This window comes from Lissotriton helveticus, chromosome 8 (genome assembly GCF_964261635.1).
Source record: "Lissotriton helveticus chromosome 8, aLisHel1.1, whole genome shotgun sequence".
NCBI classification, from domain to species: domain Eukaryota; kingdom Metazoa; phylum Chordata; class Amphibia; order Caudata; family Salamandridae; genus Lissotriton; species Lissotriton helveticus.
In genome coordinates this window covers 1,524,849,354-1,524,873,404 of record NC_136069.1, presented here as the reverse complement: position 1 = coordinate 1,524,873,404, position 24,051 = coordinate 1,524,849,354, and the positions used below count along the sequence as shown (strand labels likewise).

The 24,051-nt window shown below is 51.5% G+C and overlaps 1 protein-coding gene across 1 annotated transcript in view; it reads right to left on the bottom strand.

Moving 5' to 3' along the window:
* LOC144773470 (butyrophilin subfamily 1 member A1-like) overlaps positions 1 to 24,051 on the bottom strand; it is a 67,541-nt gene that overhangs the window by 13,157 nt on the left and 30,333 nt on the right. Inside the window, exon 5 of the mRNA XM_078658507.1 lies at positions 18,515 to 18,631. Within this exon, the coding sequence (XP_078514633.1) occupies positions 18,515 to 18,631 (117 nt within the window). The remainder of the gene's footprint in view (positions 1 to 18,514; positions 18,632 to 24,051) is intronic.

Here is a 24,051-nt window from a genome sequence, read left to right as displayed (position 1 = left end):
CCCCACAGATGGACACCACACAAAGCTTATGGTAACACCTTTTATAGGCACTTCGGGTAGTAGAGTGGTACGATACAGGGCGATCAGGACACGATGATCCTCTCAATTCTAGTCTCTAGTAAGGGAAGGGGGTAGCGGGACAGTCTTGGTACCCACGGGTACGGGTGTGTAACGGTGATAGCTCACAATCCTCGAGCTCGGTGTTCGGAGGGGTCAGACCGCGGCAGCGCCGGCAGGTCCCGAAGAGGTCGTAGGTGGCACGGGCCGCGGCAGCGCCAGCAGGTCCCAACGAGGATGAAGGTTACGACGGGCCGCGGCAGCGCCAGCAGGTCCCACGAGAATGCAGGTTGCAAAGGGCCGCGGCAGCGCCAGCAGGTCCCACGAGGATGAAGGTTACAACGGGCCGCGGCAGCGCCAGCAGGTCCCACGAGAATGCAGGTTGCAGAGGGCCGCGGCAGCGCCAGCAGGTCCCACGAGGATGAAGGTTGCAGAGGGCCGCGGCAGCGCCAGCAGGTCCCACGAGGATGAAGGTTGCAGAGGGCCGCGGCAGCGCCAGCAGGTCCCACGAGGATGAAGGTTGCAGAGGGCCGCGGCAGCGCCAGCAGGCAGGACAATAGTTCACAAGGCAGGGCTGTGGCAGCGCCAACAGTCCGTCAAGGATGAGTTCGTCGCGGTGTCTCTCGACTCCAGGATACAACTGCCTTCCTGTCCTGGGGCTGCCTCAGTTATAGGTCTGGCGCCCTTTGATGTCTGGACCCTCGCTCTTGGAGGTCGGGAGGTCCGGGATGAGGGAGTCCAGACACCCAGTAGGGGGGTGGAGCCAGCACCCGAGGAGGCTGGGGGTGCTCGGCACCTGGCGGGGGAGAGCCATCGACACTTCGTACTCCCATTGACCTGCCAAGTGGGCCGTTCACCTCCTGGGTGGAGGGTGGTGCCGGGATGTCGGGGCCTGGCCAGGCCCAGGGTTGGGGTCGGGCTGAGGCCACACGGCCGCGTGGTGCCGTGTCCAAGATGGCGGCTGGGCCGGGCAATGGTGCTGACGGTGGCCCGGCCCCTGTCCTGCGGGGAGGGAGCGAGCCCTTCATGTGGCCTGTCCAACATGCGTCCCCCCCAGCTGAAGGCGGGGAGAGTCACCCATCTTCTTGGGGACTTTCCTCGTCGAGGCGGAAAAAGCGGGACAGGCCATCCGCGTTGGCGTGGTCTTGGCCGGGTCGATGTTCCACAGTGAAGTCCATCCCCTGCAGGGAGATGGACCAACGTAGTAGTTTCGGGTTTTCCCCCCGCATCTGCATGAGCCATTGCAGGGGTCGATGATCGGTCTGGACCCGGAAGTGGGTGCCGGAGAGATAAGGCCGGAGCTTTTTGAGGGCCCACACCACGGCGAAGGCCTCCCTCTCGATGGTGCTCCAGCGTCGTTCTCGGGCCAGGAGCCGTCTGCTGATGAAAGCCACTGGCTGGTCAAGTCCTTCGGGGTTCAGCTGGGAAAGGACTGCCCCAACGCCGTGGTCGGAGGCATCTGTTTGGACGATAAATTCCCGGCTGTAGTCGGGGGCCTGGAGCACCGGGGCGGAGCATATGGCGGCCTTCAGCTTCTCGAAGGCCGCTTGACAGTCTGGGGTCCAGTTGACCTCCTTGGGTTGGTTTTTAGAGGTGAGTTCCGTGAGGGGCCCTACGATGCTGCCATAGTCCCTCACGAACCGTCGGTAGTAGCCTGTGAGTCCCAGGAAGGCGCGGACCTCGGTCTGGGTGATGGGGGACTGCCACGACTGGATGGCAGCGATCTTGAGTTGCAGCGGGCCACCAGACCGCTTCCCACCTGGTGCCCGAGATAGGTCACGGACCCCTGGCCAATTTGGCATTTGCTGGCCTTGATCGTGAGGCCAGCTCGTTGGAGGGCCTGTAGCACCTCTCGGAGGTGGTGGAGGTGGTCGGACCAGTGGTGGCTGTACACAGCGATATCGTCCAGGTAGGCGGCGCTGAATCCTTCGAGTCCTGCCAGGACCTGGTTTACTAGCCGCTGAAATGTTGCTGGCGCATTCTTCATGCCGAATGGCATGACCTTGAAGTTATAGTGGCCATCAGGGGTAGAGAATGCCGATCGTTCTTGGGCCCGGGGTGTGAGACCGATCTGCCAGTAGCCCGCTGTCAGGTCGAAGATGCTGAGGTAGCGGGCAGCTCCCATGCGGTCGATTAGTTCATCTGCTCGGGGGATGGGGTGTGCGTCTGTTCTGGTGACCGCATTCAAGCCCCGGTAGTCGACGCAGAACCGGAGCTCCGGCGTGGCGCCGGGGGCGGCCGCTTTGGGGACCAGTACCACTGGGCTGGCCCAGGGGCTGTCTGAGGGCTCGATGATCCCGAGTGTGAGCATCTTGGCCACCTCCTCTTGGATGCAGGCCCGTACCCGATCTGGTACGCGGTAGGCCCGATGGCGGATAGGGGGACTGTCTCCAGTGTCCATGTCGTGTAAGCACCAGGGGGAGACCCCTGGGGTGAGGGAGAACAGGGTGGAGAACTGGAGCAGGAGGACTCGGCAGTCTTGGCGCTGTTCCAGGGTGAGGGCCTCCGAGAGTCGGACCCCGTCCACGGAGCCGTCCTTCTCCCGTGACCGTAGGAGGTCAGGAAGGGGTTCGGAGTCCTCCTCGGTTCCATTGTCGGTTGCCATCAGGAGACTGAGTTCGGAGCGTACAAAGTGGGGTTTCAGTCTATTAGCGTGGAGGACCCGGAGAGGGTTTCGGGAAGATTCCATATCGATGAGATAGGTGACAGGGCTCTTGCGCTCGATTACTTTGAAGGGCCCCGTCCATTTGTCTTGCAGGGCGCATGGTTCGGTAGGAGACATTACCCACACTTGTTGGCCGGGTTCAAATTCGATGGAGGATGCATTTTGATCGTACCACCTTTTCATGTCCTCCTGACTGGCCTCCAGGTTTGCTTTTGCCATCTCTCTGAACCTTCTGGTCTGGTTGCGGAGGGTTAGGGGGTACTTGAAAACATCTGGAGTGTTCTTTAGAGGGGGCATTTCCCAGCCTTCTTTGACTAGGCTGAGCGGGCCTCGCACCGGGTGTCCATACAAGAGTTCGAAAGGGCTGAAGCCGAGGGACTTCTGGGGGACTTCTCGGTAGGCAAAGAGAAGGCACGGTAGTAGCACATCCCACTGGCGACGGAGGGGCTCTTCCAACCCCCCAATCATCCCTTTGAGCGTGCGGTTGAATCGCTCAACCAGTCCGTTCCCTTGAGGGTGATAGGGGGTCGTGAATCGGTAGGTGACCCCACACTGTTGCCAGAGGGACTTCATGTATTTTGAGATAAAGTTCGTACCCCTGTCGCTGACGACTTCCCGGGGGAAGCCCACCCGAGAGAAGATCCCCATCAAGGCTCGACCCACTACTGGGGCTGTTATCGTACGAAGGGGGACCGCTTCAGGATAGCGGGTAGCGTGATCCACCAGGACCAGGATGAAGCGATGTCCCTGTGCTGTTCGGGGGTCCAGGGGCCCCACAATGTCTATTCCCACCCTTTCGAACGGGGTGGTCACCACGGGGAATGGTTGTAGGGGTGCCTTGAGTTTGCGGCCGCTCTTCCCACTGGCCTGGCAGGTCGGGCAGGACCGGCAATGGTTGGATACGTCATTTCTCATTTTGGGCCAAAAAAAGTGAGTCACCAGGCGGTGGTAGGTCTTGTCTTGGCCCAGGTGCCCGGCCAGGGGGACATCATGGGCTAGGTTCAACAGGAAGTCTCTGAAGTGGAGGGGCACCACCAGCACTCGCCCGGCCCCCAGTTCTGCGATTTTCTGTTCGCTGTACAAGAGATCATTGTCCCAATAAACCCAGTGGGCCCCGGTGGTGTCTCCTTGGCTCTGGGCGAGCGCTTGCTGTCGCAATCCCTCGAGAGAGGGGCAGGTCTTTTGCTCCTGCCGGAATTGTTCCTGGGTGGGCCCCCCTTCTTGACGCCACTGAGCCAGGTCGGGAAGCTCGGGGGGCTGTGTGGACCCCTCTGGGGTGGGGTCCGGGTGGTCGGTCTGGAGGAAGTCTTCTTCTGGAATGATCGAGGGCGGAGGTGCTGCCCATTCTGGTTCTTCTGGTCTAGGGATGGTGCGGGTGGCCATGGACCGGGTGGTTACGCACGCCCAGTCCGGGAGACCCAACATCCCCAGATGCTCTCTTCTTTCCACAGCGGCCCACGGGGAGCTCTCGAGATCGTTCCCCAGGAGGCAGTCTACGGGGGCATCGTCACGGATAGTTACTTTCAGCATGCCGGACACTCCTCCCCATTCGAAGGGGACGCAGGCCATCCGACACAGGCTCTCCGAGTTATCTGCCGATCGGACGGGGCAAAGTACGTTTGGTAGGATTTGTTCTGGGGTCACCAGGTGACAGCGGACGGCCGTCACACTGGCCCCGGTGTCACGCAGGGCCTCGGCCTTGCGCCCATTGATGCTCACCCATTGGCTGTACTTCCGAGTGTTGGCGGGCAGGGGAGTCCGCGGGACCATGTCTCTTCCTCCTAGGCATGCCAGGGTCATGGCGGCGGGTTCCCACTCGAACTGCTCCGACTCATAGGTCTCCGTGTCTTCGGAGACTTGTTCTTCTCCCAGGGCGGCGGCCGCCATCTGGCGGGGCCCGGGGGCCTGGTTCTTCGGGCAGGTCGGGTCACTGGCATAGTGGCCGACTCGCTGGCATCGATGACACGTCACGTTAGCTCGGAACCCCGGGCGCATCGGGGGGGTTTCCCCGGCCTGCTGGGGCCGGGGTGGCGTTAGTGGGTGCGGCCGGGGCGGCGTCTCTGCCCCGGCCCGGGCCTCCTCCTCCTCCTCGGGGACGATGGTGACCTTGGTTGGTTCTGTTCTGCTCATTCGGCCCACTCCGGGCCACTCGGGTGCTCTCCCACCGGTCAGCCTCGGTGGCGAGCTGCCGGGGTTCAGTCAATTTACTGTCGAGGAGGTGCTGCCTGAGCTCGACAAAGCAGTTGTTGGAGAGGTGCTCCCACACAATGAGATTGAAGAGTTGTTCGTAAGTGGTTACGTTGTTACCCTTGATCCACCCCTCGAAGGCTCGGCTGAAATAGTTCACGTATTCCAACCACGTCGTACCTGGGATCCTGGTGCAGTTGCGGAACCTCTGGCGGTACATTTCGGGTGTAAGTCCATATCGATTGAGGAGGGCGGCCTTCATGTGGTCATAGGACGTCATTTGATGGTCCGGAAGCTGCAGCAGGGCATCACGACCCTCGTTGACGAATCTCCCCCATAGACCGGCTCCCCAGTCACTTCGAGCGACCCGGTGGGCGGTCATGGCAATCTCATAGGCCTTGAACCACTGCTGTATGTCGTCGTTCCGGTGATATTCTCGGACCACATCCTTGGGGATGTGGACCTTCTGCTCGGTAGGACCCGGGGAGTGCGGTTGTTCGGGCACCCCTAGGTTTTTGTTCAGTTTGCGCATTTCGATCTCCGCTAGTTTGCACTAGTGCTCGTATGCCAGTCTTTTTTCTTCGAGGTCTCTCTGTCTCTGTTTTTCCTCTTGCTCTTCTCTGAGCCGTAAGTGTTCTAAGTTTATTTTTTGTTCCGCCAGTTTCAATTCTCCGTCTAATCTGAGTCGTGCCAAGTCTAACTCGTGTAATCTATTTTTTTCCCGCTCTTGGATCTCTTCATGGGAGGGGCCTGTTCTCCGTTCCTCCGTCCGGGTGGTGTTGACTTCCGGGGCTGCGGGGTCCCGGGGGGTTGCGGTATTTGTCTCTGTCCAGGCCTCTAGGGCGTTTTTGAAGTCTTCTTTTGTGCTTAGCCCGGTGGTAGCAATGCCTAAGTCCATGCAAAATTGCTTGAGCTCTCGGTGGTTGTATTCTTCCAGCTTTTCCATCTGGAACTTCTCCGCCGATCCGCTCTCTTTGGTCGTCATTGTGGTTTTAGTTGTAGGGTGAGTTACTGTCTGTACGGTACGCGTTGGTTCGGATCGCGCCGCTAGCCACCAATGTTAGACGGGGACCTGGAGGGTCGGCCGAGCACAGTGATCGCACAGACAGGTAACTTCCCCCCCACAGATGGACACCACACAAAGCTTATGGTAACACCTTTTATAGGCACTTCGGGTAGTAGAGTGGTACGATACAGGGCGATCAGGACACGATGATCCTCTCAATTCTAGTCTCTAGTAAGGGAAGGGGGTAGCGGGACAGTCTTGGTACCCACGGGTACGGGTGTGTAACGGTGATAGCTCACAATCCTCGAGCTCGGTGTTCGGAGGGGTCAGACCGCGGCAGCGCCGGCAGGTCCCGAAGAGGTCGTAGGTGGCACGGGCCGCGGCAGCGCCAGCAGGTCCCAACGAGGATGAAGGTTACGACGGGCCGCGGCAGCGCCAGCAGGTCCCACGAGAATGCAGGTTGCAAAGGGCCGCGGCAGCGCCAGCAGGTCCCACGAGGATGAAGGTTACAACGGGCCGCGGCAGCGCCAGCAGGTCCCACGAGAATGCAGGTTGCAGAGGGCCGCGGCAGCGCCAGCAGGTCCCACGAGGATGAAGGTTGCAGAGGGCCGCGGCAGCGCCAGCAGGTCCCACGAGGATGAAGGTTGCAGAGGGCCGCAGCAGCGCCAGCAGGTCCCACGAGGATGAAGGTTGCAGAGGGCCGCGGCAGCGCCAGCAGGCAGGACAATAGTTCACAAGGCAGGGCTGTGGCAGCGCCAACAGTCCGTCAAGGATGAGTTCGTCGCGGTGTCTCTCGACTCCAGGATACAACTGCCTTCCTGTCCTGGGGCTGCCTCAGTTATAGGTCTGGCGCCCTTTGATGTCCGGACCCTCGCTCTTGGAGGTCGGGAGGTCCGGGATGAGGGAGTCCAGACACCCAGCAGGGGGGTGGAGCCAGCGCCCGAGGAGGCTGGGGGTGCTCGGCACCTGGCGGGGGAGAGCCATCGACACTTCGTACTCCCATTGACCTGCCAAGTGGGCCGTTCACCTCCTGGGTGGAGGGTGGTGCCGGGATGTCGGGGCCTGGCCAGGCCCAGGGTTGGGGTCGGGCTGAGGCCGCACGGCCGCGTGGTGCCGTGTCCAAGATGGCGGCTGGGCCGGGCAATGGTGCTGACGGTGGCCCGGCCCCTGTCCTGCGGGGAGGGAGCGAGCCCTTCATGTGGCCTGTCCAACATCATTCATAAGTGTTCATCCTACAACTTATCTTGGTAAAATCTACACACCTATATTGACTCTAAAAATATATATTTCTTTGGTGGTTGTGACTGTGGGTGATGTGCTTGTGGTACCTGTGGGTGTACATTCAATAGTGTGTGTGTGTGTGTGTGTGTGTTGTTGATATACTATGCTCTCTGTTAAAAAAGAACAGGAAAAATACCTATACTGATCCTTATTTTAAGAAAACCATCATGAAAGGTACTGAAAACAAATTACTGTAGACCTTCTTGAATTAAATTTAAAAAAATGAATTTTTTGATTTATTTAGCAAACTTCATTTTGTTTTCACGAAATACAAATAGTTCAGTCATATTCCACATTATACTACAACAACCAAAGAACAAATTGACCTAAAACAGAGACTAAATCGCAAGAAGAAAAAATAATCCACAACATTAATGACAAATCACTCACATAGAAGACAAAAGACACAAAACATATACTCAAATCATTTTTCTTGTTGATGAATTTTTGTTTGACCCAACATAAATCGCGAATTAACAAAAATGTTCAGACAGCTCCATTGGTTAAGCATTGGCGAAGTTATAATCACCAAGAAAAAGATCTAACCTGGACAGTAATATCGAAGGTGGAACAAGATCCCCGAAGTGGGGATTTAGAACAAAAACAAATTAATCGTGAAGCACTTCTTATTGTCAAATTCAATACAGCAGTTGATGGTCTCAACAAACTTTCTAAAATCTACAAATTATGAGTGAAAAGATACATCCATGCCGTAGGACAATTTTTACAGACAAGCTTTTACTGATTTGCTGGCCATTTCTCCATCCATTTTTTACCAAAATGCCTGTTTGTGATAGAGTCCTATCTGTGATATTTGAAATTTGGACACGTTATATGATTCAAATTAGGTTATTCAATAGGTGCTAAAATCATCATATGCCCATGTTGTATTTTTTATAACAACGGACGCTCTGCGATTTAATGTGGACAATGAGGGCAGGAAGATCAAACATGTTCTTCCACATCCACCGAACATTTTATAAAGTTTCTTCAATTTTGACAGCTATTGAACAAACTGCAACTCCCATGGCTCCATAGGATCGCAATGATTATCCAACCTATGACGTCTGCCCATGTCGTACTAACCACGTGTCATGGCTAGAGCAATCCGTAGCAGTGATCCATGCCTAAAATGCGAAATCGGCTGATTTCCTCAAATAGGTAAGCTAGAAACTGGTTACCCAGGGTGGGAGAAAACCTAGTGTCACTTCATGTGTAGTGGCTTTCCAATAGTTCACATCACAAACTTGCCCCTAAAATCATTCTGATTGTTTTCTTCTCTTTTCTAGTTATGGTTCCTGAAGAAAAACCCCAGCTAACAACTTATGGGGTTCAAAATGTGTCAACCTTTTTGTTTTGGAAAGCAAGTGTGCTTAATGTTAAGATATTTTCTGCCTGTTCTATAGAATTGTAAAAATAAAGTTCATTTACTGGCCCAGTGCAGAAGTTCTTCTTTTTTGTCAAATCTTTTTTGTCAAACATTCACACTGTTTTCTGGTTCTTCTTCAATTGTAGAACTCTATTTAAACAAAAATTAATTAACAAGAAAAGTGATTTGAGTATATGTTTTGTGTCTTTCATCATCTATGTGAGTGAGTTGTCATTAATGTTGCGGATTATTTGTTTTTCTTGCGATTTAGTCTCTGTTTTAGGTCAATTTGTTCTTTGGTTGTTGTGGTATGATGTGGAATATGACTGAACTATTTCTATTATGTGAAAACAAAATGAAGTTTGCTAAATAAATCAAAAAGTAATTTTTTTTTTAAAATCTAATTCAAGAAGGTCTGCAGTAATTTGCTTTCTGTACCTTTCATGATGGTTTTATTAAAATAAGGATCAGTATAGGTATTTTTCCTGTTGTTTTGCCCTAGTGGCTCGTCCTTACTGATTAGAGCCACCCCCTGTATTGTTTTGTCACTCTGTTCAAAAAGGGCATTGCACGTTACCTACATACACATTTTGACATAATCACAACGTATATGTGTAGTGAATCATGAATTAGTAGTACTTACCTGTCACCAACACAAGCCTGGCCACACTCCGTCAGGACAACGCCAGCACAACAGGTACATCTAAATTAGTGCAGGGTAAACCCGCCAGCATGATGGCGACGGATTACTGTTCGCCAGCATAGAAGACCGCCAATGTGGCGAGACACAGACTATTGATGCCACATCTAAATACGATGGCGGAACACATCAGCTCGGTGGAGTACTTTGAACTGCTGCCGCGGCTGGGAGGCGCTAGTATCACCAAGATCTAAATCAGGCCCTTAGTGTATCTTTAGCTAAAATAACATACTATAATATCTTCATATAGAATAACATCTTAGTGTAACACAAAATGACATATCATAACATTGTGAAAATGAGCTAAGATGAAATAACATAACATTATATCATAACATGACCTAACATAACATAAAATATATTATCACAGCTTCCTAAAACATCACAACGTTATCTAAAAAAAGAAAATATTATAACTTCTTAACATACACCTTCCCTAACCTAAAATACCATGTTAGCATAACGTCATAATGTACCATCATATCCTAACCCAAAAAAAAACCAAATACCATAATAATATAAACTAACCTAATTTATCCTAACCTAACCCAAATTCTCATAATATAATACCTTCATATAATAAAATCTTAAGCCAAAGAGAATAGGATACCATAACACCATATAATTATCTTACCTGTACTAGCATACCATAGTATTATAACTCTAAACTACTATATTATGATAACTTCATAAAAAAACAAAACCTAACCCAATAGAACACAACAATTATACATTATTAACAGAAAAATCATAGCACCTTCCCTGACCTAAAATACCATAAAATAGCAATATACCTGCACAAGATAATATCCTAACAACCTAAACAGAAATAACTTCATAACATCATATTCTTACCTTACTGAAAATGACACAGCATGCACACAGACAAATATGCATGTATAGATACTTAACACACCAACTGATGTCTCATTTGCCTACTGTTTCCACACTCGCGAGGGGCGTGTGTGCCTACGCCACAGTGTGTCTACGCTACAGTGTGTGTCTATGCTACAATGTGTGCCTACGCCACAGTGTATTTATGCTGCAGTGTGTGTCTACGCCACAGTGTGCCTACGCCACAGTATGTCTACGCTACAGTGTGTGCCTATGCTGCAGTGTGTGCCTAGCTACAGTGTGTGCCTATGCTGCAGTGTTGCCTAGCTACAGTGTATGCCTATGCTGCAGTGTGTGTCTACGCTACAGTGTGTGCCTATGCTGCAGTGTGTGCCTAGCTACAGTGTGTGTCTACGCTACAGTGTGTGCCTATGATACAGTGTGTCTAAGCTACAGTGCGTGTCTATGCTGCAGTGTGTGCCTAGCTACATTATGTGCCTATGCTGCAGTGTGTGTCTATGTTACAGTGTGTGCCTAGCTACAGTTTGTGCCTATGCAGCAGTGCGTGCCTAGCTACAGTGTGTGCCTATGCTACAGTGTGTGCCTATGCTACAGTGTGTGCCTATGCCACAGTGTGTGCCTATGCCACCGTGTGTGCATGTTGCCTGCTCCCACATTCCCTCCTGGAGTCCAGGTCACTCTGCTCATGGACTCCATGGACATATGATGACGCACTTCCTGTTTGTCAGAGCCCACATCTCTGTGGCCTTGATTACCAGACAAAAAGACAAAGGCATTCAGAATCAGGGATGACATTTATCTGCTGTTTTGAAAATAGAACATAGCACGCCGTATTTGGTGTGAGTGTGACCTGTTGAAATGTATCCAAAGGCAGCATATATTATATTTACAGGTGTGATAAAATCCTCAAAACTCATAATTCTGATATCTGCGTTAACAGGAGACACCTCACACTTCGTAATTTACAGGACAGTTGTTATCAAGGCTTTTGTCTTTTATCCTGCCCTGGAGCACTGGATGTTAGGTTCAAGGGGTTCACCCACTGCACTGGTGTACTGGACGCTAGGTTCAAAGGTTCACCCGCTGCAACGGGACTGGACGCTAGGTTCAAGGGGTTCACCCGCTGCACTGGTGTACTAGACCTTAGGTTCAAAGGTTCACCCTCTGAACTGGTAGTTGACGCTAGGTTCAAAGGTTCGCCCTCTGCACTGGTGTACTGGATGCTAGGTTCGAGGGGTTCACCTGCTGCAGTGGTACTGGACGTTAGGTTCAAGCGGTTCACCCACTGCACTGGTGTACTGGACGCTAGGTTCAAAGGTTGACCCGCTGTACTGGTGTAATGGAACCTAGGTTCAAATGGTTCACCTGCTGCACTGATGTACTGGATGCTAGGTTCAAGGGGTTCACCCACTGCACTGGTGTACTGGATGCTAGGTTCAAGGGGTGCACTCGCTGTACTGGTGTACTGGACGCTAGATTTAAAGGTTCACCCTCTGCACTGGTGTATTGGATGCTAGGTTCAAGGGGTTGGTCAGCTGCACTAACATACTGGATGCTAGGGTTGAAGGGGTTCACCCGTTGCACTGATGTACTGGCCGCTAGGTTCATAGGTTCAGCCTCTGCACTGGTGTAATGGATGCTAGGTTCAAGGCGTTCAGATGCTGCACTGATGTACTGCACGCTAGGTTCAAAGGTACACCCTCTGCACTGATGTACTGGACGCTAGGTTCAAAGGTTCACCTGCTGCACTGGAGTAGTGGACACTAGGTTCAAAGGTTCACCTGCTGCACTGGTGTACTGGATGCTAGGTTCAAAGGTTCGTACCGCTGCACTGATGTACTGGATGCTAGGTTCAAGGGGTTCACCCGCTGCACTGGTGTACTGGACGCTAGGTTCAAGGGGTTCACCCGTTGCACTGGTGTCCTGGACACTAGGTTCAAATGTTCACCCGCTGCACTGATGTACTGGACGCAAGGTCCAACGGTTCACCTGCTGCACTGGTGTAATGGACGCTAGGTTCACCCGCTGCACTGATGTACTGGACGCTAGGTTAAAGGGTTCACCCGCTGTACTGGTGAACTGGAGGGTAGTTTCAAGGGGTTCACCCGCTGCACTGGTGTACTGGACGCTAGGTTCAAAGGTTCACCCACTGAACTGATGTACTGTACGCTAGGTTCAAGGGGTTCACCCGCTGCACTGATGTACTGGACGCTAGGTTCAAGGGGTTGGTCAGCTGCACTGACGTACTGGATACTAGGTTCAAGGGGTTCACCCGCTGTACTGGTGTACTGGAGGGTAGTTTCAAGGGGTTCACCCGCTGCACTGCTGTACTGGACGCTAGGTTCAAAGGTTCACCCGCTGCACTGATGTACTGTACGCTAGGTTCAAGGGGTCCACCCGCTGCACTTGTGAACTGGATGCTAGATTCAAGGGGTTCACCCGCTGCACTGATGTACTGGACGCTAGGTTCAAGGGGTTGGTCAGCTGCACTGACGTACTGGACACTAGCTTCAAGGGGTTCACCCGCTGCACTGGTGTACTGGACACAAGATTCAAGGGGTTCACCCACTGCACTGGTGTACTGGACGTTAAGTTCAAGGGATTCACCCGCTGCACTGGTACACTGGACACTAGGTTCAAGGGGTTCCCCCATGGCACTGATGTACTGGATGCTAGGTTGAAGGGGTTTACCCGCTGCACTGCTGTACTGGACGCTAGGTTGAAGGGGTTCACCCGCTGCACTAATGTACTGAACGCTAGGTTCAAGGGGTTCACACGCTGCACTGGTGTACTGGACGTTTGGTTCAAGGGGTTCACCCGCTGCACTGGTGTACTGGATGGTAGGTTCAAGGCGTTCATCCGCTGCACTGATGTACTGAACGCTAGGTTCAAGGGGTTCACATGCTGCACTGGTGCACCGGACGCTTGGTTCAAGTGGTTCACCCGCTGCACTGGTGTACTGGACGGTATGTTCAAGGGTTTTACCTGCTGCACTGGTGTACTAGACGCTAGGTTCAAAGGTTCACCCGCTGCACTGATGTACTGGACACTAGGTTCAAGGGGTTCACCCGCTGCACTGGTGAACTGGATGCTGGGTTCAAGGGGTACACCCGCTGTACTGGTAAACTGGACGCTAGGTTGATAGGGGTTCACCTGCTGCACTGATGTACTGGACGTTAGGTCCGCTGCACTGGTGTATTGGACGCTAGGTTCATGGGGTTCACCCGCTGCACTGGAGTACTGGACACTAGGTTCAAGGGGTTCACCCACTGCACTGGTGTACTGGATGCTAGGTTCAAGGGGTTCACCAGCTGCACTGATGTACTTTATGCTAGGTTCAAGGGGTTCACCCGCTGCACTGGTATACTGGATGCTAGATTCAATGGGTTCACCCGCTGCATTGGTGTACTGGACACTAGGTTCAAGGGGTTCACCTGCTGCACTGGAGTACTGGACGCTAGGTTCAAGGGGTTCACACGCTGCACTGGTGTACTGGATGGTAGGTGCAAAGGGGTTCACCCACTGCACTGTTGTACTGGGCGCTTGGTTCAATGGGTTCACCAGCTACATTGATGTACTGGACGCTAGGTTCAAGGGGTTCACCCGCTGCACTGATGTACTGGACGCTAGGTTCAAAGGTTCACCCGCTGCACTGGTGTACTGGACGCTAGGATCAAGGGGTTCACTCTCTGCATTGATGTACTGGATGCTAGGTTCAAGGGGTAGGTCAGCTGCACTGACGTACTGGACGCTAGGTTCAAGGGGTTCACCCGCTGCACTGGCGTATTGGACGCTAGTTTAAAAGGGTTCACCCGCTGCACTAGTACTGGACGCTAGGTTCAAGGGGTTCACCCGCTGCACTTGTGTACTGGACACTAGGTTCAAGGGGTTCACCTGATGCACTGATGTACTGGACTCTAGGTTCAAAGGTTCACCAGCTGCACTGGTGTACTAGATGCTAGGATCAAGGGGTTCAGTCGCTGCACTGATGTACTGGATGCTAGGTTCAAGGGGTTCACCCGCTGCACTGATGTACTGGATGCTAGGTTCAAGGGGTTGGTCAGCTGCACTGATGTACTGGACACTAGGTTCAAGGACTTCACCCGCTGCACTGATGTATTGGATGCTAGGTTGAAGGGGTTCACCTGCTGCAATGGTGTCCTGGATGCTAGGTTGAAGGGGTTCACCCGCTGCACTGGTGTACCGGATGCTAGGTTCAAGGGGTTCACCCGCTGCACTGGTGTACTGGACGCTAGGTTCAAGGAGTTCACCCGCTGCACTGATGTACTGGACACTAGGTTCAAGGGCTTCATCGGCTGCACTGATGTACTGGATGCTAGGTTCAAGTGGTTCACTCCCTCTACTGGTGTAAAGGACGCTAGGTTCCAGGGGTTCACCCGCTGCACTAATGTACTGAATGCTAGGTTCAAGGGGTTCACATGCTGCACTGGTGTACTGGACACTTGGTTCAAGGGGTTCACCTGCTGCACTGGTGTACTGGACGGTAGGTTCAAGGGGTTCATCCGCTGCACTGATGTACTGAACGCTAGGTTCAAGGGGTTCACACGCTGCACTGGTGCACCGGACGCTTGGTTCAAGTGGTTCACCCGCTGCACTGGTGTACTGGACGGTATGTTCAAGGGTTTTACCCGCTGCACTGGTGTACTAGACACTAGGTTCAAAGGTTCACCCGCTGCACTGATGTACTGGGCACTAGGTTCAAGGGGTTCACCCGCTGCACTGGTGAACTGGATGCTGGGTTCAAGGGGTTCACCCGCTGTACTGGTGAACTGGACGCTAGGTTCAAAGGGGTTCACCTGCTGCACTGGTGTACTGAACGCTAGGTTCAAGGGGTTCACCCGCTGCACTGGAGTACTGGACGCTAGGTTCATGGGGTTCACCCAGTGCACTGGTGTACTGGATGCTAGGTACAAGGGGTTCACCAGCTGCACTGATGTACTTGATGCTAGGTTCAAGGGGTTCACCCTTTGCACTGGTGTCCTGGACGTTTGGTTCGAGGGGTTCACTCGCTGCGCTGGTGTACTGGATGCTTGGTTCAAGGGGTTCACCGACTGCACTGGTGTACTGGACGCTAGGTTCAAGGGTTTCACCCACTGCACTGGTATACTGTATGCTAGGTTCAATGGGTTCACCCAATGCATTGGTGTACTGGACACTAGGTTCAAGGGGTTCACCTGCTGCACTGGAGTACTGGACGCTAGGTTCAAGGGCTTCACACGCTGCACTAGTGTACTGGTTGGTAGGTGCAAAGGGGTTCACCCACTGCACTGTTGTACTGGACGCTTGGTTCAAGGGGTTCACCAGCTACATTGAAGTACTGGACGCTAGGTTCAAGGGGTTCACCCGCTGCACTGATGTACTGGACGCTAGGTTCAAAGGTTCACCCGCCTTACTGGTGTACTGGACGCTAGGATCAAGGGGTTCACCCTCTGCACTAATGTACTGGACACTAGGTTCAAGGGGTGTACCCGCTGCACTGATGTACTGGACGCTAGGTCAAGGGGTAGGTCATCTGCACTGACGTACTGGTGTAGTGAATCAGCCACTTTAGGGTTCTGATGATCTCGATCACCACCATTGTGTACTGACTTTAGTGTGCTATGTTACTTTAGCCTTAATGTAGGATGGTCTTGCATTAGAATAATCTTGCCAAAGAATAGAAGGTATGGGATGTCAAGGTGCAGTGTTGTTGGTGATGGTGCACACATGTGCTCCATAGTGGATACTGAGGGATTAAGTGCATATTTTTATATGAGTTAGGTGAATTATGACTTTAGCCTATTGGCTTTGACGTGGTCTAATATCATTCTGCCTTTCCAAGTAGTAGAGGCCTATGCTTGAGCAACTCCATATTCTAAACTGCAGCCATCTTCTGAGCCTCTGTAGGTGAGAGGTTATGTTTGAGATTACATGTGTTGTCCACCAGTAGTGAACCAGACAGGACCGGTTCTTATCGAGTGGAATGTGCTCTCTTCGTGCCGAGTCAGAGCAAAACGCTTGGCCAGCTGCTTGTTGTGCTCTTGGTACGAGGTGGTACAGGAATCCCATGAGAACTGTAGGCGGAGTTAGCTAGAAACTTCGATGGAGGGCTGCATTCTATATTAGAGAAAGGGGGTCCGAGAGAGGGAGAGATTCTGAGATGGTGAGATGCCGAGATGCTGGTCTGGTTTTTTGGCGGTCTGATGATACATCACGGTGCAGACGTGCAGTCGTGTTTGTGTAACAGAGAGTCCGGAACCAACCAGTGAGGGAAAGAGAGACGGACCCTTCTTCAGATGTAAGACGCCTAACATTATGGTGAGGTGTTCCAGGTGTACTTATGGTATCTAACTATGTCTTTTATTTTCAGGTTCTATGTATATGTATGTGTTGATGATTGCTACTAATGTTTACTGTGATGTTTAGTTATTTCTTTCTTTTGTCATCCTATTATCATGTAATAAAGAAACCCTAGAGCATATCATTTGTTTGTATTCCTTGTGAGGGAAGGTCGGGACCCTTTTTTACCAAGTACTTACAGAGGGATGGGCGATTCCCCTCTAATGGGTAATTGTTGATACGGGAGGGAAATCGGCTCCCATCAGGGATGTCTAAATTCTATTCAATATATTGCTAGGAGGAACATGCTTTGTGTACCCTCTCGGATAGGGGAGGTGTTGTGACTTGTTATTTGCGAGCTCCTCGGCAATGGTCTTATATGTTGTCAGTGTTTATTCCTTTCTTGGGTAAGTATTGTGAAATGTGGTGTCTTTCTGGAACCTGAGAAAGGATGTGGTAAGTAATGACCTGGTGACTGACAGAAGCACCAAAACATACGGAGAAGTAGGTCATTACAACTGGACGCTAGGTTCAAGGGGTTCACCCGCTGCACTGGTGCACTGGACGCTAGGTTCAAGGTGTTCACCCGCTGCACTGGTGTACTGGACGCTAGGTTCAAGGGGTTCACCCGCTGCACTGATGTACTGAATGCTAGGTTCAAGGGGTTCACCAGCTGCACTGGTGTACTGGACGCTAGGTTCAAGGGGTTCACCAGCTGCACGGTGTACTGGACTGTAGGTTCAAGGGGTTCACTCGCTGCCCTAGTACTGGACGCTAGGTTCAAGAGGTTCACCCGCTGCACTGGTGTACTGGACACTAGGTTCAAAGTTTTCACCCACTGCACTGATGTACTGGCCGCTAGGTTCAAAGGTTCACTTGTTGCACTGGTGTGCTGGACGCTAGGATCAAGGGGTTCACCCGCTGCACTGATGTACTGGATGCTAGGTTCAAGGGGTTCACCCGCTGCACTGATGTACTGGATGCTAGGTTCAAGGGGTTGGTCAGCTGCACTGACGTACTGGACACGAGGTTCAAAGGGTTCACCTGCTGCACTAGTGTACTGGACGCTAGGTTCAAGGGGTTCACCCGCTGCACTGGTGTACTGGACGCTAGGTTCAAGGGGTTCATCCGCTGCACTGGTGTACTGGACACTAGGTTCAAGGGGTTAACCCACTGCACTGATGTACTGGACGCTAGGTTGAAGGGGTTCACCCGCTCCACTTGTGTACTGGACGCTAGCTTCAAGGAGTTCACCCGCTGCACTGATGTTCTGGATGCTAGGTTCAAGGGGTTCATCGGCGGCATTGATGTACTGGATGCTAGGTTCAAGGGGTTCACTCGCTATACTGGTGTACTGGGCGCTATGTACAAGGGGTTCACCCGCTGCACTGATGTACTGGACGCAAGGTTCAAGGAGTTCACCCGCTGCACTGATGTACTGCACGGTATATTCAAGGGGTTCACCCGCTGCACTGGTGTACTGGACGCAAGGTTCAAGGAGTTCACCCGCTGCAATGATGTACTGGAAGCTAGGTTCAAGGGGTTCACCAGCTGCACTGGTGTACTGAATGCTAGGTTCAAAGGTTCACCCGCTGCATTGGTGTACTGGACGCTGGGTTCAAAGGTTCACCCCCTGCACTGGTGTACTTGACGCTAGGATCAAGAGGTTCACCCTCTGCACTGAGGTACTGGACGCTAGGTTTAAGGGGTTCACCCGCTGCACTGATGTACGGGATGCTAAGTTCAAGGGGTTGGTCAGCTGCACTGACGTACTGGACGCTAGGTTTAAGGGGTTCACCCGCTGCACTGGTGTATTGGACGCTAGGTTTAAGGGGTTCACCCGCTGCACTGGTGTATTGGACGCTAGGTTTAAGGGGTTCACCCGCTGCACTGGTATACTGGATGCTAGTTTCAAAGGGTTGATCAGCTTCTCCTAAGTGAAATCCTTCAGTTTGCAGCCAACTCTTGCACAAGGAGAGACCACAACTCTGACATCCTATGGGATGTGGGCAGACTTCCCCCACTCCATGTCACTACATCTACATAGCCACTCACCGTTATCCTTTCGATATTTCCAGACGAAGTAAATGACAGGGACAAGGACCCCCATCAGAACGATCACAGCCACCATCAGCACCACCATTAGTGCAGAAACTGGAGAGAAGAATTCATCTGTTAGGAGAAAAAACACATTACTTTACAGAATTTAAATTCATGCTCAAGAGCAAAAGAGAATAGGACAGATAATTCCCCACTTTGTATCAATAACTGAGCGTAAAAGCTCAAACATTGAGAGAACAGAATTAAGTATTTTATCCTCTCTCTATTCAACATATTGGAAGAAATAACCTTCTAGCAAGGAGGATTACATTCCAGGCCAGATCCAAATGTTTATAATGATTCTGTCCCCACACACCACCTGGTCTGAGAAGGTAGGAGGCGAAAGCCTGTGCGGGTGCTCTCCCAGGTGGGAAGAGAATTGCATGGGGGCCGGGGAAAATATATGGGGCCGGGGAAAATATATGGGGCCGGGGAAAATATATGGGGCCGGGGCACATGAGAGGAGAATTGCATGGGGCTTGGGAGGGTGTTAGGGGCCTGGCCATGTAGAATGAGCATTTCACAGGGGACTGCGATAAAATGTTAGGGGCCTGGCAATGCGGGGGAGCAGTGCATGCTCACTACAGTCTCTAAGCTGGGGGTGTGAAAAGTGTCTGGTTGTGTTTGTGCTCACAGCTCCTTCCTTTTGCTGGCAAACTCACACAGACCCACACAGACCCACACAGACCCACAAAGATCCACGCAGACCCACACAGACCCACACAGACCCACACAGACCCACACAGACCTACACAGACCTACACAGACCTACACAGACCCACGCAGACCCACACAGACCCACACAGACCCATGCAGAACCACACAGACCCACACAGCACCAAGGGCCTGGCCATGCGGGGGGAGCATTGCATGCTCGCTACATTCTCTAAGTAGGTTGCGTGAAAAGGGTCTGGTTGTGTTTTTCCTCAGGGCTCCTTCCTTTGGCTGGCAGACCCACACAGACCCAAGCAGACCCACGCAGACCCATGTAGACCCACACAGACCCACACAGACCCACACAGATGCACACAGATGCACACAGACCCACTGAGACCCACGCAGAACCGCACAGACCCACACTGACCCACGCAGACCCACACAAACCCATCAGACCCACAGAGACCCACAAAGACCCACGCAGACCCACACAGACCCACACAGATGCACACAGATGCACACAGACCCACTGAGACCCACGCAGAACCGCACAGACCCACACTGACCCACGCAGACCCATACAAACCCATCAGACCCACAGAGACCCACAAAGACCCACGCAGACCCACACAGATGCACGCAGACCCACGCAGACTCATGCAGACCCACAGAGACCCACTCAAACCCTCCGCAGACCCAAACAGACACATAAGACTCACACAGACCGACACAGCCCCACAGAGACCCATGCATACCCACGCAGAACCACGCATGCCCACAGAGACCCACACCAGCCCATGCAGACCCACGCTGACCCACGTAGACCCATGCAGACCCACACAGAGCCACACAGACACACACAGACCCACGCAGACCTACACAGACCCATGCAGACTCATGTAGATCAACGCACACCCACACAGTACCAGGGGCGAAGCTGCTGTGCTACTTGAGGTCAGTCACATCTCTGCAGGGTCAGCATTCTCCTTTATCTTCTCCACAGCAGGTTGGATTCAAGGTGCTTCCGTTTGGAGATGCAAGCTCTTTCAACAGGGCCAGACACCCGGTGATGTCTCCCTACCTTATTTGAAAAGAACTTGGAGCTGGAACAACAAGTGAGCTTGTGGCTCCCACTTTCATGCAGGTCAAGTAGGCAGGAAATGTGGATTCTCTGGTGCATTATGAGAACCAGTATGGGGCGGTTCCTCTTTCAAGTGTCCTATGCAGGCTGCTCTCCAGACACAGCATTTGTGTAGAGTGATGCCCCTCACAGTATGATTGTTTCCAGCCTGGAGTACCCACAACACCAGCACAAAGAGGCGTGAGCTTTCTGCTCCCAGCTCATTAAAAGCTCCACTGATGGTGATCAGGAAAGGCACAAAATGCTGGCCTCACCTACAGGGCCCTTCTCACGCTGAACAACAGATACTGCAGTCACAGCCTTCAACCCTGACAGTGCCCAGGGAGACAAATCTATAAATACAACAAGTACAACCCTATCTGCCCACAGAGACGACTCATTTAACCTTGTATGCTTAAGAGGTGTTAAGCTTAAGTAGATCATTCGATCCTTTTTTCCTTGTTTCCAAAGTTCATTAATTTGCCTCATTAGGAATAGGGGTCGGTGGAACTTGCAGAAACTGTTGAGTTCTGACAATGGGTGGCACGTTGTGCTGTTCACACTGTGATTTAGTGCTGACAGCCTGGTCCAAGCTAAAAAATCAGTGCGCCTGCACCACATGGTGTGCCAGAGGCCACCACTACTCAAGTTTATTTTGCTGCCACTGGAGTGGATTTTCTACTTGCGCGGCAGTCTGCAGCCTGCAAATGGCCCACGAGCACTCACGTTAGGAAAAACTCGACACGTGTCCTCCCAAAGACCAGGAATCACACTAGGTGGCACCAACTCTCTCTAGCCACCTGAAGCTGCATGCAAGAAAAGAAATTCTGCCCTGCCGCAATTGGCCGAGTTTGGCCTGAAGTCTGCATTACAAGAGTAATGTGGAGTTGCCAAAATTACGCAACTTTTGCGGACGGAACTGAATATTTCACCCACCCTCAGTAAAGAACAAGGTGCGAACTATACAATGAGATCATAGTGCAGATGACACAATGCTTGAGTAGTGAACATATACACAAAAACACACACAAAAGAGACTCTACAATACTGCAAGGTTGGCTAATGATTTAGGATAGTTCAGAATCGAGATAGTATCTGCATGTGCACAATATCCCCAATCGAAGTAAAAGTACTAAGCAACCGAAAGGAGTGGGGATTGTCGATGTTTCGACCTGTAATGACTATTCTGGTGTCATCTGGACTTTACCATCTGACTAACGCACAGCTTAGTACATGCGTATCAGAATGCTCCTTGAAGTCACCGCTTTGCTAACAGTCACTCTAATCATGCTAAAGAGCTGTCAGTAAATATGGCCGGAGCAACTTAAATCTTGGCGGACATGTTACTCTGATAACCCGTCCTCTGAAATATAAATGTATTATATCCTATGGGATTTATATTTTGGCGGATGGTAAATCTGTCACCGCTGTCACAGAGTAACCCGCCCACCAAGATGTAAATTGGGCCCAAAATCTGTAAAATGATAGAGAAGCACAAAGCATCTCCTCTCTAAGATGCCTGCAAAGCATGGGTACCCTCCCAGTAAAAACAGGATGGCTAGACAAACGTTAAAACCTTTCCCCCTTTGAATGTGTGATGTGCAATTTATGTTATTGGATTTGTAAAGCGCATGGATGCCCCAGCGACGGGGTATCCCAGCGCTAGATCCGCAGCAGGCGCGCAACACCCATTGGGCTCACGGGGCTTCAGCCCCCCCCCCCCCCCCCCCGTCGTGTGTCTCAGCCCGGGCTGACACAGCTTTGCGGGCTGGCGACGATCTAATTGCAGCCGCACCCGAGTACTTAACAGGTCTTTAAAGGACCATTTACTTGTAAATTAGGCTTTTGTTGTGTTTTAACCCCTTCTTTCAGTCACTCTGTCTATGGTTCGAAGAATTAGCGCCCCCCGAAATATTTTTCAGGCCCCCCCCGAAATGTGGCTCTAGTTGCCCGCCTGATCCAAAGATTGCCAGACCGAGAGGAGGAAGTAAAAAAGGGGGTTATTCAGGGAAGAGCCAGGTCCTAACTGCGCTCCTGAAAACCCCTTGGTCCTGAATGCTTTTGATAGTGCATGGGAGAGTATTCCACAGCGAGGAGGCTAACGCCCAGAAAGACCGCCATCCTGCCCATGCTCTTCTAACATGGGGCGCACAGAACAGATGTTGACTGCAGGAGCAGAGGGTGCATTCTGGTACATAGGGGATGAGAAGATTGGCTAAGACGAGAGGGGCTTGGGCATAAATATTTTTGTAGGAGATACACAAGGAATGGACATCATCAGGGCTCACTGCGCAGTGGAAGTATACATACCCAGTGACGCTGGCCTGGATCCTGATCGAAGACATCACCGTTATTTGCCCAGATGGTGGCAGATGATTATACCTTTTAACTTTTTTTGGGGATCAATTCTGGTTTCTTTAATTTAAAGATTGGAATGTGAATATTGCATGAATTATTATATCCAGGCCTGAATAAGATTTGAAGCTGATATTTTGAGATATATCATCAGAGCAGGGAGGATTCAATACACTGGATCTTAGAACTGAATAGAAGCCTCCATTTTATGATTGAATACAGTTATTCCGAACCCTGATGATGTCCATTCCGGATGAAACGCGTTGGCTGTCATGAGTTTTCTACACTGTATTGATTTGGATTGAATTGGACTCTGTACATTTGGAAACGAAACTTCTGTTGCTGATTTTTGGATGAAATGTGCAACAATAAAATTTTGGAACACAACATTTGTACCAAAGACTTTTTCACGAACACAACGCTCCTTCCTTGTTATTTTCATTTGTTTTGGATCATTTGGGGCCTTAACGGTAGACCCCTGGAGGAAGAGCGTATGAACTTTCTAGACTTTATGGTTATTGAATACACTGATTTTTGCCCTAGTGCTTGTCTAGTCACCCTTACCGTCATTTGAGTAATTGTAGAGATACACAAGGACTTAAAATAAATTCTCCTTTCAACCAGGAGCCAGTGAAACTTACTTACAAATTTGGAACTGAGGCAGGATTTCCGGAGGGCGAAGAGGGTACGGGCAGCAGCGTTCTGCACCCTCTGAAGCCGACTGATGCCAGCTTTATTAGCACCCAGGTAAAGGGAGCTACAATAACCTTGTCTGGAAAGTATAGTAGATTGGAAGATTGTCTGGCGTATTTGAGCATCAAAAAACCCAACCACAGGCTTTAGCCCGTGTAGGAGGCCAAAGCAGCTGCCAGCCACAGATTTAGTCTGAGCCTGAAAGGTGAGAGCACAGTAGAACCAGATGCCCAGGTTTTTTACCATTTCTTTAGGGGTGGGGAGGGGGCTGCCAAAGCGGCAGGCCACCATTGATCACTCCAGAGATGCGTGCCACTTCCTAGAAGGAGGATACCTCGGATCCGCTCGCATTCAGCTGGAGGAAGTTGGCTGCCAGCCATTCTGCGATGGGCATCATGTCGTTTTGAAAGTTGGCAATGCGTTGGTCAGAGGTGTTTGTTAAAGAGATCACTGGCTGGGTGTTGTCAGCATATGAGACCATAAAGAGGTGCTGGATAGCATAGTGCAGCACACATGCAAAGTTGGAATTACATGGAAAAAATAAAAGTAGTAGACAAAAGGCTCACTCATGACAACAATTCATGATTCCATGAAAAAGAGCAAGAATTCTTCTAGAGACCAATCTTCAAATCATTGTCAATCCTGGAGTCCAGAAGCCATTGCTTGG